This window comes from Ctenopharyngodon idella, chromosome 3, assembly GCF_019924925.1.
Source record: "Ctenopharyngodon idella isolate HZGC_01 chromosome 3, HZGC01, whole genome shotgun sequence".
NCBI lineage: Eukaryota > Metazoa > Chordata > Actinopteri > Cypriniformes > Xenocyprididae > Ctenopharyngodon > Ctenopharyngodon idella.
The window spans coordinates 54,600,125-54,618,017 of record NC_067222.1 but is presented as its reverse complement, the minus strand read 5'-3'; the positions used below and the strand labels follow the sequence as shown (position 1 = coordinate 54,618,017).

The 17,893-nt window shown below is 36.9% G+C and overlaps 1 protein-coding gene across 1 annotated transcript in view; it reads right to left on the bottom strand.

Annotated features, from left to right (window-relative positions):
* LOC127508755 (NACHT, LRR and PYD domains-containing protein 3-like) overlaps positions 1–17,893 on the bottom strand; it is a 168,586-nt gene that overhangs the window by 112,017 nt on the left and 38,676 nt on the right. Inside the window, exons 2-4 of the mRNA XM_051887105.1 lie at positions 14,807–14,893; positions 1,702–1,848; positions 1,449–1,496 (exon numbers count right to left, since the gene is read on the bottom strand). Of these exons, the coding sequence (XP_051743065.1) occupies positions 1,449–1,496; positions 1,702–1,848; positions 14,807–14,873 (262 nt within the window). The 5' untranslated portion in view covers positions 14,874–14,893. The remainder of the gene's footprint in view (positions 1–1,448; positions 1,497–1,701; positions 1,849–14,806; positions 14,894–17,893) is intronic.

The following is a 17,893-nucleotide window of genomic DNA, read 5'->3' as shown; positions in this document are numbered from 1 at the left end:
TTACACACTTGATAAGAGTCCTGTCCTGAACACATGCCCAGGCCCATATTCAGTTATAGTCATAGCGCCACCTGCTGGCAACAGTAAGTGACATGTTTAACACTGTTATGGACTCCTAACAGCATTTTAAAATGTGCCGGCAAGTGCTAAACAGGCTAGCAACATTCTAGAAAAATGTTAGCAAAACACTTAGCTAAGTGCTAAAGCATGCTATTAATTCAATGAAACAGGAAGCTGCTGTAACTCAGGCATGCAATGTCCAATCTACCCCAAACTTTACACGTTTGATAAGAGTCCTGCCCTGAACACATCTACATGACGATATTCAGTTACAGTAATAGTGCCACCATCTGGCTAGTGATGGGCAAATGAAGCCTCATGAAGCACCGAGGCTTTCCCCTCATTGTTCCAGGAAAAGATTCAAAGCTTTTAGAGTGTTGAAAACAGCGCCATCTGGTGTTTAGTAAAAAATAAAGCAGCCAAAACCCAGTGAAAGAAGCTTTGTCGGACGAAGCAGTCACCACACATTCCATACATAGTTTCATGTTACGTGACCAAATAAAGCCTAACAGTGCGTGTGTGTGTTGTTAAATTTCTCTCTGTGATAAATTCAATTACCTACTTAACTGTTGCATTTAATGCTGGTATGAATATCAATATGATGTACCTTAATAGAAAAATAATGTAGGCATAGCCTATGATTGCATATGGCAAATATTTTATTTTCCTGAAATAATTTGCATTATTCATATTACTTGTATGACTGGGTGTTAAAAAAATGTAATTGAATAAGTCAGAATAAAAAACCTACTCATGAAATAAGATCTGGGGAATTGAACTTTCCAAAATGCAAAGTGAATCGTGCACGTGATTGGACAGAAAGTGAGGCTTCGTTTGTCATTGGACACGTGATTTCTACATTACCAACACAAGCCTCGAATCGAGGCTTCATCTGGCACACCCATTTATGCTCGACACAAGCTCCGAAGCCTCGGTTCAAATGTCACATCACTACTACTGGCAACAGGAAGCGACATTTTTAACAATGTCATGCACTACTAGCAACATACTAAAATATGCAATTGAGTACCAAATCTGCTAGAAACATTCTAAATCATGCAAGCAACACCTAGCTGAGTGCTAAAGCATGCTATTATCGTCATGAAACAGGAAGTTGTTGTAACTCAAGCATACAATGTCCGATCTGCCCCAAACTTCATGTTTCATAAGATTCCTGGCCTGAAGACATCTACATGGCAATATTTAGTTAAAGTCAAAGCGCCACCTGCTGGCAGCAGGAAGTGTGGTGCATCAAAATGACTTTGCCATATTTCTCCATTTTTATCCGCTTGAATATCGCCCACTGTTCACAGTTTTCCTAAGGCCACAGGGTGGGGGTGAGCCCGGGTGTGAGGACCCTTTCATCGCTGCTTGCACCTTTAATTTACCTGGTTTTTCTGTTTGTTTCTCTGCTGTCTCTGAGCATGCGTGTTTGTCTGTGAGGCAAAAGAAAATATGCATACAGAATGAGATAAATAAACAGAAGATACAGATAAATATTAAGTCAAAATTCTAAGTGGAATTCCATTAAGTGAAATGCAATTTAATGCCATGAAAATGTTGCTAAATCACGTGTGTCCCTTTAGATGTTTAGTGGTGTTAGATGATTAGTAGTGTCTAATCATAGTGATGTAAATGTACCATTTCCTGCAGCATTTGATCCATACATGTTTACTGTTCCTGTGAAGGTGTTTCCAGTCAATACAGGAGCATTTACACTTGCACCTGTATCAGCATTCACATCAACACTGACTCCAGTCTGAGCGCTGCTTCTCATCTGGACTGAAGCTTTGTGAACAGAAAGAGAGAGAGATTGACTTATGATTATTACTCATATTTACTTGCAGTACAACATAGTAATGTTCATGCCTTTATTAAGGGGTCAATATCCATACACACAAGAATACCATATAATAATAAAAACAAAAACACTAAAACATTTCTATTATTCTGATTAATCAAAACTTAAGTGTTACTTGCCTAAAAATCCTAAAATTATTGTTCAATTCTCACCAAATACAGACCATACCAGATGTAATTTTCATCTAAATGTTTAATTGAATTGAACAGTTTAGTTGGTTTATCAGTTTTTTGTTGTTGTTGTTGTTTTAATGTGCTTTTGCTTCCCTTTATGCTCAGCTCATATTTGATTATAAATGTCTACACATGGATTCATGAATCTGGCTCTGAGTCTTAGGGTGTTTTCACACTTGGGGTCCTTTTCAGGGGTCTGAGCATGGTTTGCAATATTTTTGGCTCATATGTGAACACTCCAAATGATCTCAGACTCCTTAAAAATGAACCGAAATGAACTGAAACCATCTCAGGAGGTGGTCTGAGTACAGTTCATCTTACGGTATGGTTTGCTATAAACATGCAATCTGATCACAAACCCCTCTGGGCTCACTTGATTTTTCCGTTTGCGAATTCCAATGTAGTTTGGTCATTAGATGCTTCTGTACAAATCAGCTGTTCATCATTGCTGCTTCTTCTCTAAGATCTCTACAAATTATTCATTTACAACATTCCCTTGTTTATTGTGATTTTAACTGCTTCCAAACTCGTAAGAGAGACACACCTGCATACCTTGCCATATTCAATTTTTTTAATATACGGTTTTATAAGTGCTAGTGCATGCACAGAAAACCAGCTGTCACAGCGCATGTTCTAAACTGAATTATCTGTACTGGGGAAAGAAATTGTGTATGTTTATCAGTAAATTGGATACATGCATTACTGTAGTTCTTTAAGTGAGCGCCTAATAAAACAATCAGTAGAACCAGTATACATTTTATTCATATGCAGATTCATATGTGAATATGCAGTTTTATTTTTTCATTTGATTATTCACTTTCTCACTTGAATGCTGCTTTTATGTATACCTACTGTACATGGAAAATTTTATTCATTTGCATCTTTCTTTTATTGTATTTGTCCTTGATTTTTTTCTATGCTGATGTTACCATTGCCTTCTGCAATAAAAAAAAAAAAAAAAAAAAACAGGATTCAAGGAAAACAATTCAAAATAAATGTTTACAAAGATAGATGTGTGATAGTGAGGATAGTGCAAGAATATGGATGTAATATTGCAACAAAATTTATATTTGTGTGCAAAAGATAAACAACTAATGTTGTTTTACAAAATAATAATAAATAAATCTTTACAAACAAATTTCCTGGTATAAAAGTGGATGGGATCAAATTTTAAAGGCCAAAGGGCCAAGCCATCAAACACTTGGGTCTTCTTTAAGGGTGTTTTCACACCTAGTTCGTTTGAGCCCTCCAAACACTCTCGGTGCGGTTCAGCATGTACAAACCCGATTCCAAAAAAGTTGGGACACTGTACAAATTGTGAATAAAAAAGGAATGCCATGATGTGAAAGTTTCAAATTTCAATATTTTATTCAGAATACAACATAGATGACATATCAAATGTTTAAACTGAGAAAATGTATCATTTTAAGGGAAAAATAAGTTGATTTTAAATTTCATGGCATGGTCTGCAAGGTCTTCCCTGAAAGAGACGACGTCTGGATGGGAGCATATGTTGTTCTAGAACTTGGATATACCTTTCAGCATTGATGGTGCCTTTCCAGATGTGTAAGCTGCCCATGCCACACGCACTCATGCAACCCCATACCATCAGAGATGCAGGCTTCTGAACTGAGCGCTGATAACAACTTGGGTTGTCCTTGTCCTCTTTAGTCCGGATGACATGGTGTCCCAGTTTTCCAAAAAGAACTTCAAATTTTGATTCGTCTGACCACAGAAGTTTTCCACTTTGCCACAGTCCATTTTAAATGAGCCTTGGCCAAGAGAAAACGCCTGCGCTTCTGGATCATGTTTAGATATGGCTTCTTTTTTGACCTATAGAGTTTTAGCCAGCAACGGCGAATGGCACGGTGGATTGTGTTCTCCGACAATGTTTTCTGGAAGTATTCCTGAGCCCATGTTGTGATTTCCATTACAGTAGCTTTCCTGTATGTGATGCAGTGCCGTCTAAGGGCCCGAAGATCACGGGCATCCAGTATGGTTTTCCGGCCTTGACCCTTATGCACAGAGATTGTTCCTGATTCTCTGAATCTTTGGATGATATTATGCACTGTAGATGATGATAACTTCAAACTCTTTGCAATTTTTCTCTGAGAAACTCCTTTCTGATATTGCTCCACTATTTTTCGTCACAGCATTGGGGGAATTGGTGATCCTCTGCCCATCTTGACTTCTGAGAGACACTGCCACTCTGAGAGGCTCTTTTTATACCCAATCATGTTGCCAGTTGACCTAATAAGTTGCAAATTGGTCCTCCAGCTGTTCCTTATATGTACATTTAACTTTTCCGGCCTCTTATTGCTACCTGTCCCAACTTTTTTGGAATGTGTAGCTCTCATGAAATCCAAAATGAGCCAATATTTGGCATGACATTTCAAAATGTCTCACTTTCAACATTTGATATGTTATATCTATATTCTATTGTGAATAAAATATAAGTTTATGAGATTTGTAAATTATTGCATTCCTTTTTTATTCACAATTTGTACAGTGTCCCAACTTTTTTGGAATCGGGTTTGTATATGTGAACAAACCAAGTGATCTCAGACCTTCGGAAGTAGTACAGTTAGTTTGTGGGTCCATTTATGGTTATTTTTCTCTGTGATATGTGAAAGCTCCAAGATCCCGGTGTGCTTTGCGTTTCGTTTCATTTCGACAAGTATACCTGCAGGCTTGCCATACCTGCTGTTCCGTCTTTTCCTTCACTGCTAAAAACAAGGTCCATTCGCGATCGCGTTCCGGGGGAACACCTAATATATTTGTGATATAATATAAAATAAATATCACATTCCTTTGTTACACTTGATATAAACTACTAACTGTGAGTTCACACAGCCACCGGCGAGAGCATCAAAGTAACTGGCAACCAATCGGAATATGGAAGTCCTCTGCTCTGCTTGAGAGGATTCCAGAGAATGCAGAGAACAAATTGCTTAGCTAGAGAAAACAATGATAAAAGTCACTAGGCTTAAATATATAGTGCATACAGCTATGCAATTTCAGACAGATGGCGCTTTGCTATGGGTCAATTTACGCTAGTCTCCCGAGAGAAGCCCCGAAACATGCGCTTATAATAACAATAAACTTTATTTTATAGAGCCTTTAAAAGTTACATCTCAAAGTGCTTTACAAGAACATACAAATAAAATACAATAGAGTGGGGGAAATAAAAGACAGAAATATGCATCAAAACAAAATTAAAGACATACATAGTTATATATAAAACAAAATAATCATATATAGAAAATAAGTTTACAAGGAGTTTACAGCTGTCGTAAATGAGCAATGAACAGTTGAGTTGGGGTGTTTCTCAATACCAAGTACGCAAAGTTTGGTAATTCTACATTATCTGCAAAATGCAACAGCAGCAATCTTGATAACGTCACTCTCGCTCTGGCTACTCCAGTTATCTCTGTATGTATAACAGCCAGCAACATGTTATACAAAACATGATATAAAACACCAATCTGCCTCTTTTCATTTTTATTTAAACATATTAATAATAGCCACACATATTTGGTTCAGCAACTCTTACAACGATTATCTTCACTGCATGTACAGTACCAGTCAAAAGTTTGTAAACATTAAGGTTTTTTTTTTTTTTTAATGTTTTGAAAGAAGTCTCTTTATCTCAACAAGGCTGTATTTATTTGATCAAAAATACAGTAAAACTGTAATACTGTGAAATATTATTGCAATTTAAAGTAACTGGTTTTGGTCTGTGTAACTCTTCACAATTCAGTTTTCAGACCATACAATGCAAATGCAAAAATGGAAAATTGAAACCATACGTTCATTTTTCTTGTTTTTTGTGTTTTTTTGGGGTTTTTTTTATCTTGTAATTTGCGCCGTGGGCTGTACCATTAGCACGGGGTGTGGCCGCGGTCATCTCATTGATGTAACTGCTTTATTTACACTGCGTGTTGAGGAGTAGTTTAAAAGACTGAACACAGAGAATGACCCTTTTCACTTGAAGTGCTATCATTTTTATTATTAATATAGTAACTGTGCTAAATATAAGGCAGTCTCGAGCAGCCGGGAAAAGTGAAATCCCGGTGGCCTGCCCAGCTTGTTGTATTTACCTACTTATTCGTTATTACTTTATCTTATTTATATACCTTATACTCTTGGTCAGGGGGGATGCATTTACTTGGTACTGTACAACCACCAGATACCAGTTCATTTCCAGTGGGATAGACAGCAGACAGCGGGCAGCTCGCGAGTAGAGGCAGTTCGCAGGAGATGAGGCGAATCTTATCTATAGTGCTGCAAGTCAAGAGCACTATGGTTTAATTATTTTCAATTATTAATTCCAATAAATAAATACAAATAGGCCTGCTTTGATTTGGCACATTGCCCATCTTGTTTATAGTTATATTGACTTATTCATTATTACTTTATTTAATTCCATGTCTGTGGTGTACCCAAATGATTACTGCAGGAATCCAACATCCAACGTGCTATTGACTTGCAGCACTAGTATGAAATATTGTAGGCTACTAGGCCTACAAATGAGAGCTAAAAACCTAACGATTTTTTTTTAATTATGGTTATTTATTTTTATTTTTTGTACATTTTCGCTGGGTAGTCTTTTTATCTTTCATGCTATGTTGACATTAGGATCATGGCAAGCGCTGCTGCTCGCGAGCTGCCCTCCGTCTGCTGCCTATCCCACTGAAAATAAATTGGGATGCATCCCCCTGACCAAGAGTAGGCTATATAAATAAAAAGTAATAACGAATAAGTAGGTAAATACAACAAGCTGGGCAACGTGGCAAATCAGCCAGGCCACCGGGATTTCTTTTTCCCGGCTGCTCGCGATGCCAGTCTGCCTTTATAGGCTACATTTAGCACAGTTATTATATTAATAATAAAAATAATAAAAATGGTAGCACTTTGGGTGAAAAGGGTCATCCTCTGTGTTCAGTCTTTTAAACTACTCCTCAACACGCAGTGTAAATAAAGCAGTTACATCAATGAGTCCGTGGCCACACCCCCGTGCTAATGGTACAGCCCATGGCACAAATTACAAGACAAAAAAAATGGAAAAATAGAAAATCGGTTAGATTTCATTTATTCAAATGATTGTTTCCAAAGTCATGATTTAGCTAAAGTAAAATTGAAAAAAAGGGGAAAAATTGGCAAATATCCATTGATGATGTAACCGAAAAACAAGAAAAATGAACGCCTGGTTTCAATTTTTCATTTTTGCATTTGCATTGTTTGGTCTGAAAACTGAATTGGAAAGCGTTACACGGACAGGTTTCTGTTGTATATTTCAAAGTGTAATTTATTCTTGTTATCAAAGCTGAATTTTCAGCATCACATGATCTTTCAGAAATCATCATACTCACCTGTTCACCACTCATTTTCGTCAGCTGAAAACTTATTGTAAACTTTTTTTCCAGGCAAGCCTATATATTTGACCCATAGCAAAGCGCCATCTGCTGTTTAGGAAGAGGAAGTTGCTCAACTGCATTTGTGAGAAAATCTGCCTGCACACATTTGTGAGAAAATCAAGCTGAGAGATCTCATAAAAAGGCAAGTGTCTTACAATCGTAACAGACAGGTGTGCATATGTATGCACTAGATTTGGTATTTGTTCAAATGGTTTGTATATATTTGTGAAATATGATGTAGGCTCATTTATTTATATTTGTAAAACACAATACATATATTTGTTACTCATCTGCGTTTTCACTCAAAATGACCTTTGTATTTGCACATCATTTTCTATTTGTTTGCGAGTCGAGTTTTCCTTTGCAAAGCAGATCGTGTTTGTTTGCAATATGCTGTATTTGTTTGTTTAATTATGGCACAATATTGCTTCCATAAACAAGTTTTTTTTTTTTTTTTGTATGCATAGAAAAAGTTGTTTTAGAAATATTTAGCTGCTGAATATTTAGTTTCAACTTCTGTGTTCTCTAATCAGCTATTTACAGAGTCTAAATCTTTAAGTTTGTAGATAATTGTCCTGAAATAACTGTACCTACACAAAGTTTACAAAGATTAATTAGTTACAGTGAAAAAAATAACGCGTTAAAATATTTAACGTGCTTTCCACGCCCAACAACTATGTAGTTCATCTGACATTTCATATACAGTTCATTGATGACGAATATGATGTAGGGCAACAACTCACTGTGCAATGAAGCCTATTGAATGCCGTCAGAAAGTCCATAAAATTAAAGATGTGGGGGGAAAAATGCCCATGTTTGATCATATTTAGATCATATGAGTTAAGCAATATCACAGGATAACGATCGTGTGCAATATTACACGAGTGCTGTTTTTGTCCCATATCCTATATATAACGATTGCAAATGCTGAAATGATTTTATCAGTTCAGTAAATAAAAAGTTAAAATTGTTATTTTAGACAAAATATTGTCTATTTTGTTCAATTTTGCCAAATAAAATGTAAAGACAAAGCAGAACTGCTTGTCTCCATGCAATACCTAGCAATGTTTCATTTTTGAATCTGCATTTTGAAAGAACAGAGTGAAATCAATGATGCAGACTATTAATAAAAAACTTGAACTTGAAGAGATGCTACACAGACTGTGTATGATATCAAAGTACAGCGAGAGCGATTCAAAGGCATACGGAGCTGAGCTGTCTGCTCTCCATTCACTCTTGCAGTACTTTACTACTCTGATGTCATACATGTCATCGGTCTGTGTCCGCTTCAAGTTCAAGATGCCTGAAGAGAACCATTTATTTACTGCACACACAAAAAAAAAAAAAACGAATGAATGAATGTGATCGACTTAATCATCAATTTACATGTCCATTTTAATTAAAAAAAAAATAAAGGTATTGTTCACCCAAAAATGAAAATTCAGTCATCATTTACTCAACCTCATGGTCCAAAAGTTCATGTGTAAAGATTTCTATGTAGAATCAAACTAAATATTTCTTTCTGAAGCTACTTTTTGAGGTGTCTATTTGATGCTTTACAATAATGACAACAACAAAAAAGACTATCTTTTGGGGGTAATTTCTTAGCCAAAACTGATGCAATTAAATTGTGATTAAGATTAATTAATTGCCACATCATGTAATTAATTAAAATTAAAAATTAAATTTTTTAATCTAATTTTTAATTTTCATTTGAATGGATATACATTTAAATCTATAGACATGACAGTCTTCTTAAGTGATTGTAAAAACTTCCAGTTAAAACTCTGTCACTTCCAGTTTAATCCAAATACAGATACAAATAATTTTGAGATTATTACAGATAATAATAACACCTGTAACACCCCTAATATACAGTGGGTACGGAAAGTATTCAGACCCCCCTTAAATTTTTCACTCTTTGTTATTTTTGCAGATTTATTAAAAAAGAAAAACTGAAATATCACATGGTCCTAAGTATTCAGACCCTTTGCTGTGACACTCATATATTTAACTCAGGTGCTGTCCATTTCTTCTGATCATCCTTGAGATGGTTCTACACCTTCATTTGAGTCCAGCTGTGTTTGATTATACTGATTGGACTTGATTAGGAAAGCCACACACCTGTCTATATAAGACCTTACAGCTCACAGTGCATGTCAGAGCAAATGAGAATCATGAGGTCAAAGGAACTGCCTGAAGAGCTCAGAGACAGAATTGTGGCAAGGCACAGATCCGGCCAAGGTTACAAAAAAATTTCTGCTGCACTTAAGGTTCCTAAGAGCACAGTGGCCTCCATAATCCTTAAATGGAAGACGTTTGGGACGACCAGAACCCTTCCTAGAGCTGGCCGTCCGGCCAAACTGAGCTATCGGGGGAGAAGAGCCTTGGTGAGAGAGGTAAAGAAGAACCCAAAGATCACTGTGGCTGAGCTCCAGAGATGCAGTCGGGAGATGGGAGAAAGTTGTAGAAAGTCAACCATCACTGCAGCCCTCCACCAGTCGGGGCTTTATGGCAGAGTGGCCCGACGGAAGCCTCTCCTCAGTGCAAGACACATGAAAAGCCACATGGAGGACTCCAAGATGGTGAGAAATAAGATTCTCTGGTCTGATGAGACCAAGATAGAACTTTTTGGCCTTAATTCTAAGCGATATGTGTGGAGAAAACCAGGCACTGCTCATCACCTGTCCAATACAGTCCCAACAGTGAAGCATGGTGGTGGCAGCATCATGCTGTGGGGGTGTTTTTCAGCTGCAGGGACAGGACGACTGGTTGCAATCGAGGGAAAGATGAACGCGGCCAAGTACAGGGATATCCTGGACGAAAACCTTCTCCAGAGTGCTCAGGACCTCAGACTGGGCCGAAGGTTTACCTTCCAACAAGACAATGACCCTAAACACACAGCTAAAATAACGAAGGAGTGGCTTCACAACAACTCTGTGACTGTTCTTGAATGGCCCAGCCAGAGCCCTGACTTAAACCCAATTGAGCATCTCTGGAGAGACCTAAAAATGGCTGTCCACCAACGTTTACCATCCAACCTGACAGAACTGGAGAGGATCTGCAAGGAGGAATGGCAGAGGATCCCCAAATCCAGGTGTGAAAAACTTGTTGCATCTTTCCCAAAAAGACTCATGGCTGTATTAGATCAAAAGGGTGCTTCTACTAAATACTGAGCAAAGGGTCTGAATACTTAGGACCATGTGATATTTCAGTTTTTCTTTTTTAATAAATCTGCAAAAATGTCAACAATTCTGTGTTTTTCTGTCAATATGGGGTGCTGTGTGTACATTAATGAGGAAAAAAAATGAACTTAAATGATTTTAGCAAATGGCTGCAATATAACAAAGAGTGAAAAATTTAAGGCGGTCTGAATACTTTCCGTACCCACTGTAAATGCTGTTAATTCATGATACCTAAAATAATAACCAAAAGTAATTAATAGAACCTTATTGTGAAGTGTTATTATTATTCTTTTATGAGCTACAAAGATTTACAGCAGACATGAAGATTACCAAATGAGGTTGATTAGGTTGAGCCAATTGTGTGATAAACTTCTGGGGTTGTATACACAAAACATTTTATCTTACCACTAAGAGTTTTCCTACATTACAGTAAAAGTTCTTAATTAAGAGTTCTCTCTTAAAGGTGGTATCAGTAGGTTTTGAAAAACGCTGTTGGACATTGTTGATATTTGAAATCAACCCGAAGAAACCCACCCCTCTCTTCATTGCTCCGCCTACAAAACTCACACTCCAATCCTAACCACCCTGCTCAGAGTCAGTCCCGAACCCCAGCCCAATCGCTGCTGGCATGCAAGGCGAATGCATCAATGTATCAATGACGCTAAACACCTCATTCTCTAGTCGTCGTCAGTGTGCAGTAGTTTAACTGATTTTTCTCCCTCGGTAGAAATCACATTCTGGGGGGGGAGAAATGGGAACGCGGGGGCACCACAAATCAACCGCAAAGGGCACTTTCACTTTTTGCGATCAAAGGGGCAGAGGCTCAAGCCCATTAAGCTTTTCTAATACAAACACCGTCCTAAAGCTCTTGCCCAGTAATAAACCTTCATTCCAGTGATATTCTTTTGCACTTTTGTATTGTGTCCTATCTCTCGTTCTGCATTTTTTTCTTTCTTTTTTCAAATCTCCTTCTTGCTCATTCTCTTCCAGTGTTTTTGAAATTCTACTGATGCCACTTTTAAAACCTATTCTCAAAGCTGCTGAGACAAACTTTTACTAAGAAATAGAGAGAAGTCTTAAGGTAAGAGTAAGGGCGGAGTTGAACTCGTTGCTATGGACTATGCACACAATGATTGGCTGATGGGGGAGGAGTCAGCAATTTAATCATAGAAAAATTGTAGAATGACGTATAATGTTGCCATATTCAAATAAAGGTTTTAAAATACAAATTTTGCCATATTCAAATAAAGATTTTAAAAATAAAAATATTGCCATATTCAAATAAAGGTTTTAAAATTATTGTCACTAATAAAACTAGTATACAGGTGCTGGTTATATAATTAGAATATCATGAAAAAGTTCATTTTTTTATTGTAAATTATTTTTAAAAATGAAACTTTCATATATTCTAGATTCCCTACATGTAAAGTAAAACATTTCAAAAGTTGTTTTTTTTTTAATTTTGATGATTAGAGCATACAGCTCATGAAAGTCCAAAATCCAGTATCTCAAAATATTAGAATATTTCCTAAGATCAATCAAAAAATGGATTTGCTAAACAGAAAAGTTCAAGTTCTTTAAAGTATGTTCATTTGTGCACTCAATACTTGATCGGCAGGACATATTACAGCAAATGACTTGCTCCTAGCACAAATTACAGCATCAGTGAAGTGTGGCATGGAAGTGATCAGCCTGTGGCACTGCTGAGGCACTATTGAGCCTTCAGATCATCTGTATATTGTTGGATCGACTGTTTCTCATCTTTCTCTTGAAAATATCCCATAGATTCAGGTCAGGCATGTTGGCTGGCCAATAAAACACAGTAATATCATGGTCAGCAAACCACTTGGAAGTGGTTTTTGCACTGTGGGCAGGTGCTAAAGTCCTGCTGGAAAAGGAAATCAGCATCTCCATAAAGCGTGTCAGCAGATAGAAGCATAAAGTGCTCCTAAATCTCCTGGAAGATGGCTGCATTGACTTTACACTTGATAAAACACATGGGACCAACACCAGCAGACATCACGGCCCCCCCAAATCATTACTGACTTCAGAAACTTCACACTAGACTTCAAGCAGCTTGGATTCTGTGCCTCTCCAGTCTTCCTTCAGACTCTGGGATCATGATTTCAACATGAAATGCAAAATTTACTTTTATCTGAAAAGAGGACTTTCGACCACTGTTCACTGTCCAGTTCTTTTTCTCCTTAGCCCAGGTAAGATGCTTCTGACGTTGTCTCTGGTTCAGAAGTGGCTTGGTAGTCCTTTTCCTGAAGATGTCTGAGTGTGGTGACGCTTGATGCGCTGACTCCGGCTTCATTCTACTCATTGTGAAGCTCTCCCAAGTGTTTGAATCGGCTTTACTTGACAGTATTCTCAAGCTTGCGGTCATCCCTGTTGCTTGTGCACCTTTGCCTACCCAATTTCTTCCTTCCAGTCAACTTTGCATTTAATATGCTTTGATACATCACTCTGTAAACAGCCACCCCATTCAGTAATGACCTTCTGTGACTTACTCTCTTTGTGGAGGGTGTCAATGATTGTCTCCTGGACCATTGCCAATTCAGCAATCTTCCCCATTAGTGTGGTTTCAAAGAACAAGAGATACCCGGAATTTATACTGTAGGGATGGTCATTTAATGAAACTCAAATGTAAATATTCTAATATTTTGAGATACTGGATTTTGGACTTTCATTAGCTGTACGCTCTAATCAACAAATTTTAAAAAGAAAACTTTTGAAATGTTTTACTTTACATGTAGGGAATCTAGAATATATGAAAGTTTCATTTTTTAAAATAAATTACAATAAAAAAATGAACTTTTTCATGATATTCTAATTATATGACCAGCACCTGTATGTTCAACTAATTGTCTGCCTCTTACATGTCTGAATCTTGAGAGTATGCAGAATTCAAGCGACAAAATTATGTTTTATAAAAAAGTTTGGGAGGAGTGCTAATGAGCTCGCAAATATACATAGATGAGAGCGGAGTCCAACTCACCTATAGTAACTCCACAGTTTTCTGCATCCCTCCGCCACCCCGCTCCTCACTCTCAGTTGGGAGCTCTGGATTTGGGCTAAATTCCAAGCTCAGAGCCCTTAATCCCCTTGGACAGCACACCGAATATGCTTATTATATATATATTTACTCTATTAGATCATTGGTAAGTGTGAACTAGTGAAAACAACTGCCACAGGTAATCGGACATTATTTATTTATTCATTTATTATTATTATTTTTTTATCATAGATTCAAATCTATAAATCAAAATATGTATTGTGTTTATGAAAAAAAGGTTCAGCACCCAAGGCTCTTTCGCTATTGCCTCGATGTACAGTTTCTTTGGGTGGATTGCTGAGATGGATTAGCAGCAATGGCCATTAGGATTGTTTGTGATTTGGTCTTAGTGACTTAAGAGTCCTCTTGAGTGTTTGATGATTTGACCATATGGCCTTCAAAATTTGATCCCATTCAGTTACACTGTATGTGCCTCACTAACCGAGATATTTGTTTGTAAAGATTATCATTATTATTTTGTAAAATGACATTGCTACAAATGCTCTTAAATGAGACAAAATACACAAAAATATAAATTTTGTTGCAATATTACATCTTGATTCTTGCACTATATCACACATACATCTTCATAAATCAAATTTATTGTTTTCCTTGAATTCTGTACATGTGCTAGTTGTGTGTGCTCGGAAAACCATATATATGTATATATATATGTATGTATGTATGTATGTATGTATATATACACACATATAAATAAATAAATAAATAAATAAATAAATACATACATACATACATACATACATACATAAATAAATAAATAGGCAAGGCATTTAGGCGCGTCCCTCTTACATAGTTTGGAAGCAGTTAAAATCACAATAAACAAGTGTACATTGTACATTGAAAAGGACCAAGTGTGAAAACACCCTTTGTCTCTTTGTTTTTCTGCTGTTTTTGAGAATTTTTGATGACCTGTGAGGAAAAAGGTAATTTTTTTTTTTTTTTAAATAAACTGAAGTTACAGATAAATATTATGTGGCACAATGCTTCATAGCATTAAACAGTGTATTAACTAGATGTTTCTATCTTCAAACCTCTGTAACAGCAACAGCTTCTGCCTGGACTCTCCTCCAGTGCATCCTGAAGCTGGTCTGACGTCATCTTCAGTCACTGACTCACTTCTGCTGGGCAAGAAAAAGATTTGTACTTTTACCACACTGAAAACTGAAAATGTCTCAGGTTATGACTGTAACCCTGGTTCCCTGAGAATAGGGAACGAGACACTACATCCTGAGACGCGTTTAGGGAACTCCTCTGTGTAACAGGTGTCTGAAGAGATAGTCAAATCACAGCAATCCTATTGGCCGGCGACAGCCTATGATGTAATACTAGCGCGACCAGATAGTATATAAGGGGCGCCTAAAGAACATGGGTGCTTCCCAATATCCCTCCTCATTTCTTCGCTCCTCCGTCCTCCATCCTATGACCCGGAAACCGATCAAGCTCAGCCATCTTGAAGGACATCTCAATTCTCTAATTGCAGGTGGTGACAAATGAGGAGTGAGGAAGCTTCCCAGGGAGTCATAAGCGAGGATACACAGATGCATCCTTTGCGGAAGTCTTTCTTGTCGAGAAACCTGACGCACGCATAAATTCTCCTCCCCCTTCATACCTGCCACAATAATTTAAATGTATGCTTTAATGTATGCAGTTTAAATAAACTTTACATCTCACTTATTTCAATGGGGCATCTTGCTTTATTGATATTTATTATATATTTTTTAAATAACCTAACTTTAACAACATATGGGTAGATCCCTCGAGTGCAGCTGATGACATTATGAAGTGACGCTAAAGGGAGCGAGGATCTATCATTTCATTTTATATCATTTTTGATTCAATTCCTCCGTCCTCACTACTTTTCCTTGTGTCCTTCCCTCGCATCCTGAAGGGGTGGAGCTAAGACGCAAGGAAAGGAAGTGAGGAAAGGAAACGAGGATGCACAAATAAGAATTGAGAAGCACCCCATGTCATCTGCTTTTCGTCTGAAAGGACTGTAGCAGGCAGCCCGGAGGCATGGCAACAATACGCAGTGTCTCGTTCCCTGTTCTCACGAAACCAGGTTTACAGTCGTAACCCTAGACATTCCTTTTCGAAAGGGAACTCGCACTGTCTCATGAGACACATTTGGGGAATGAAATCCCAGATAGCAAGGTGACATTGAATCAATGTTGAAATTCCATCAGAATCATCATTTTGGTTGAGATTGAAAATTCAATGCTAAATAATATTGAATCAATGTTGAATTTTCAATGCTTTTCAGTGTTGAAAAATATGAACATTGAATCAATGTTGATTTTTGGTCAGCTTCATTTCCCAAGTGGTGGAACTTAGACTAAGCTATGTCAATCCATCTGTCCCCTCATTCAACACTTTATTCACATTAGCATTCATGCTCCTCATGACCCTTCCCTGTAGTCCCACAAAAATAAAAATAAATAAATAAATCAAAATCCTGCCAACTGAGTGTGTAGATAAACTCCCAACCAGTTTAGAACTCAGTGAGATGAACCAGCTGGACATTACTATTATCATTATTTATAGTAGTGGTAGTAGTTTAATGTTTTCAAAACTCCCCCCATCATGGAAAACATCTCCTCAACCCCTCTAAGCTACACTGCAAAAAGTGAATATTTGTATGTTAGATTATTATAACTATAAGTCTACTTTGTCTTTCTTATTTTCTTAAAATTGTAGCTCAGTCTTGTACACTCTTTCAATTTAAACACTAAATTCACAACTACTCAAACATCTCACTTGCACCCAGCTACTGCTTTAAGGATCCTGCATCAGACGTTTTTCTGACGTCATGACGCACGAGTGTCTTGGACTTTCTGCTCAAACACCATTGAAAGGTAAGCTGAACTTTATATTTTCAATAATGCAATGTTTGAATGTGTGTTTTAGAGTGTTTGTGAACGTGGATACTAACGGAATCGTAATTAATCAAGTTTAAAACGAATGTCTCCTTTACTGTGTATGCAGCACAATATTTGAAATGCTGTGGGTGGGAAGTGCGCGTGAGAAAACGGCCAAGGCTGTGGGAATTCCTGCATTATAATATTGAGTTAATTTTTTTTAATTAACATTTGTCTGTTCTTTTATTTGTCTTTGACATGTTAGCTCTGATTTCATGTATATGTCCAAAATAATTATGCAAATCTGTAAGTAAACACTTCGTCCAGCGAAAAATTTTAGGGTTTTTTAGTATAAATCATGATTTTTTTAATTAGAAATAGTAGATTTTAATAGTAGTATTTACACAACTAATTAATTGACCTAGCAAACAATCGTCGCCCACTTATAAATGCTACAAAAATGCAGCCTTTTAATGACAACTGAAGACACTTTACAATACATGGTAAGTCATTTCTATAAAAGCTACTATAATTGTTAATAGATAATAAATTACTAATGTTGGATATGTTTGAGTAAAATCCATGTTGTTTATTGACTTGCATGTTATCCTCTTTAACAAACTTTAGACTTGGAATTATCCAAACCAGATGTTCGTTAACTCCCCTTTATGCCATCCCAAATGCATGTGATGTGTTTTTCTGAAAAATTTGCCTGTTTTTTCCCTCTCTCTCTCTCTAAGTGATGGTTTACATTACTGTGTATGAATTGTCGAGGTATCAGTTAAATATCTTCTTTACATTTCTACTGAAGGAAAAAAGACACATCTGGATGGCCTGAAGGTGAGTAACAGCAAATTTTCATTTTTGTGTGAGCAATCCCTTTAATCAAGAACGATTAAATATATTAGAATGTAAAGATCATTTATGATTTGTTGATGCATGTTTTATTTTCAGACTAAACTATAAATGCAACCAGTGACTGATTCAGATGAGTTTCTTAATTGCAAATCTGGCCAGTCATTAATACAAATTATTTTAGTTCTGTAAATTTTATATTTTCCTGTCCTTTGCTAACACATATCTGCACAATACGATTCCCTATTACAGATTAAATGAGAAAAATAACCACAATTGCTTTATCACAGACTGAACACTTTCACCTGAGAAGAGCGTGTCCTGTAGGCCCTTTTTTCCTGAAAGTTCTGAAGACCTCATCAACTCATCAAATCACCTTGTGAGTTGAACGACAGCATATTCTGTTTT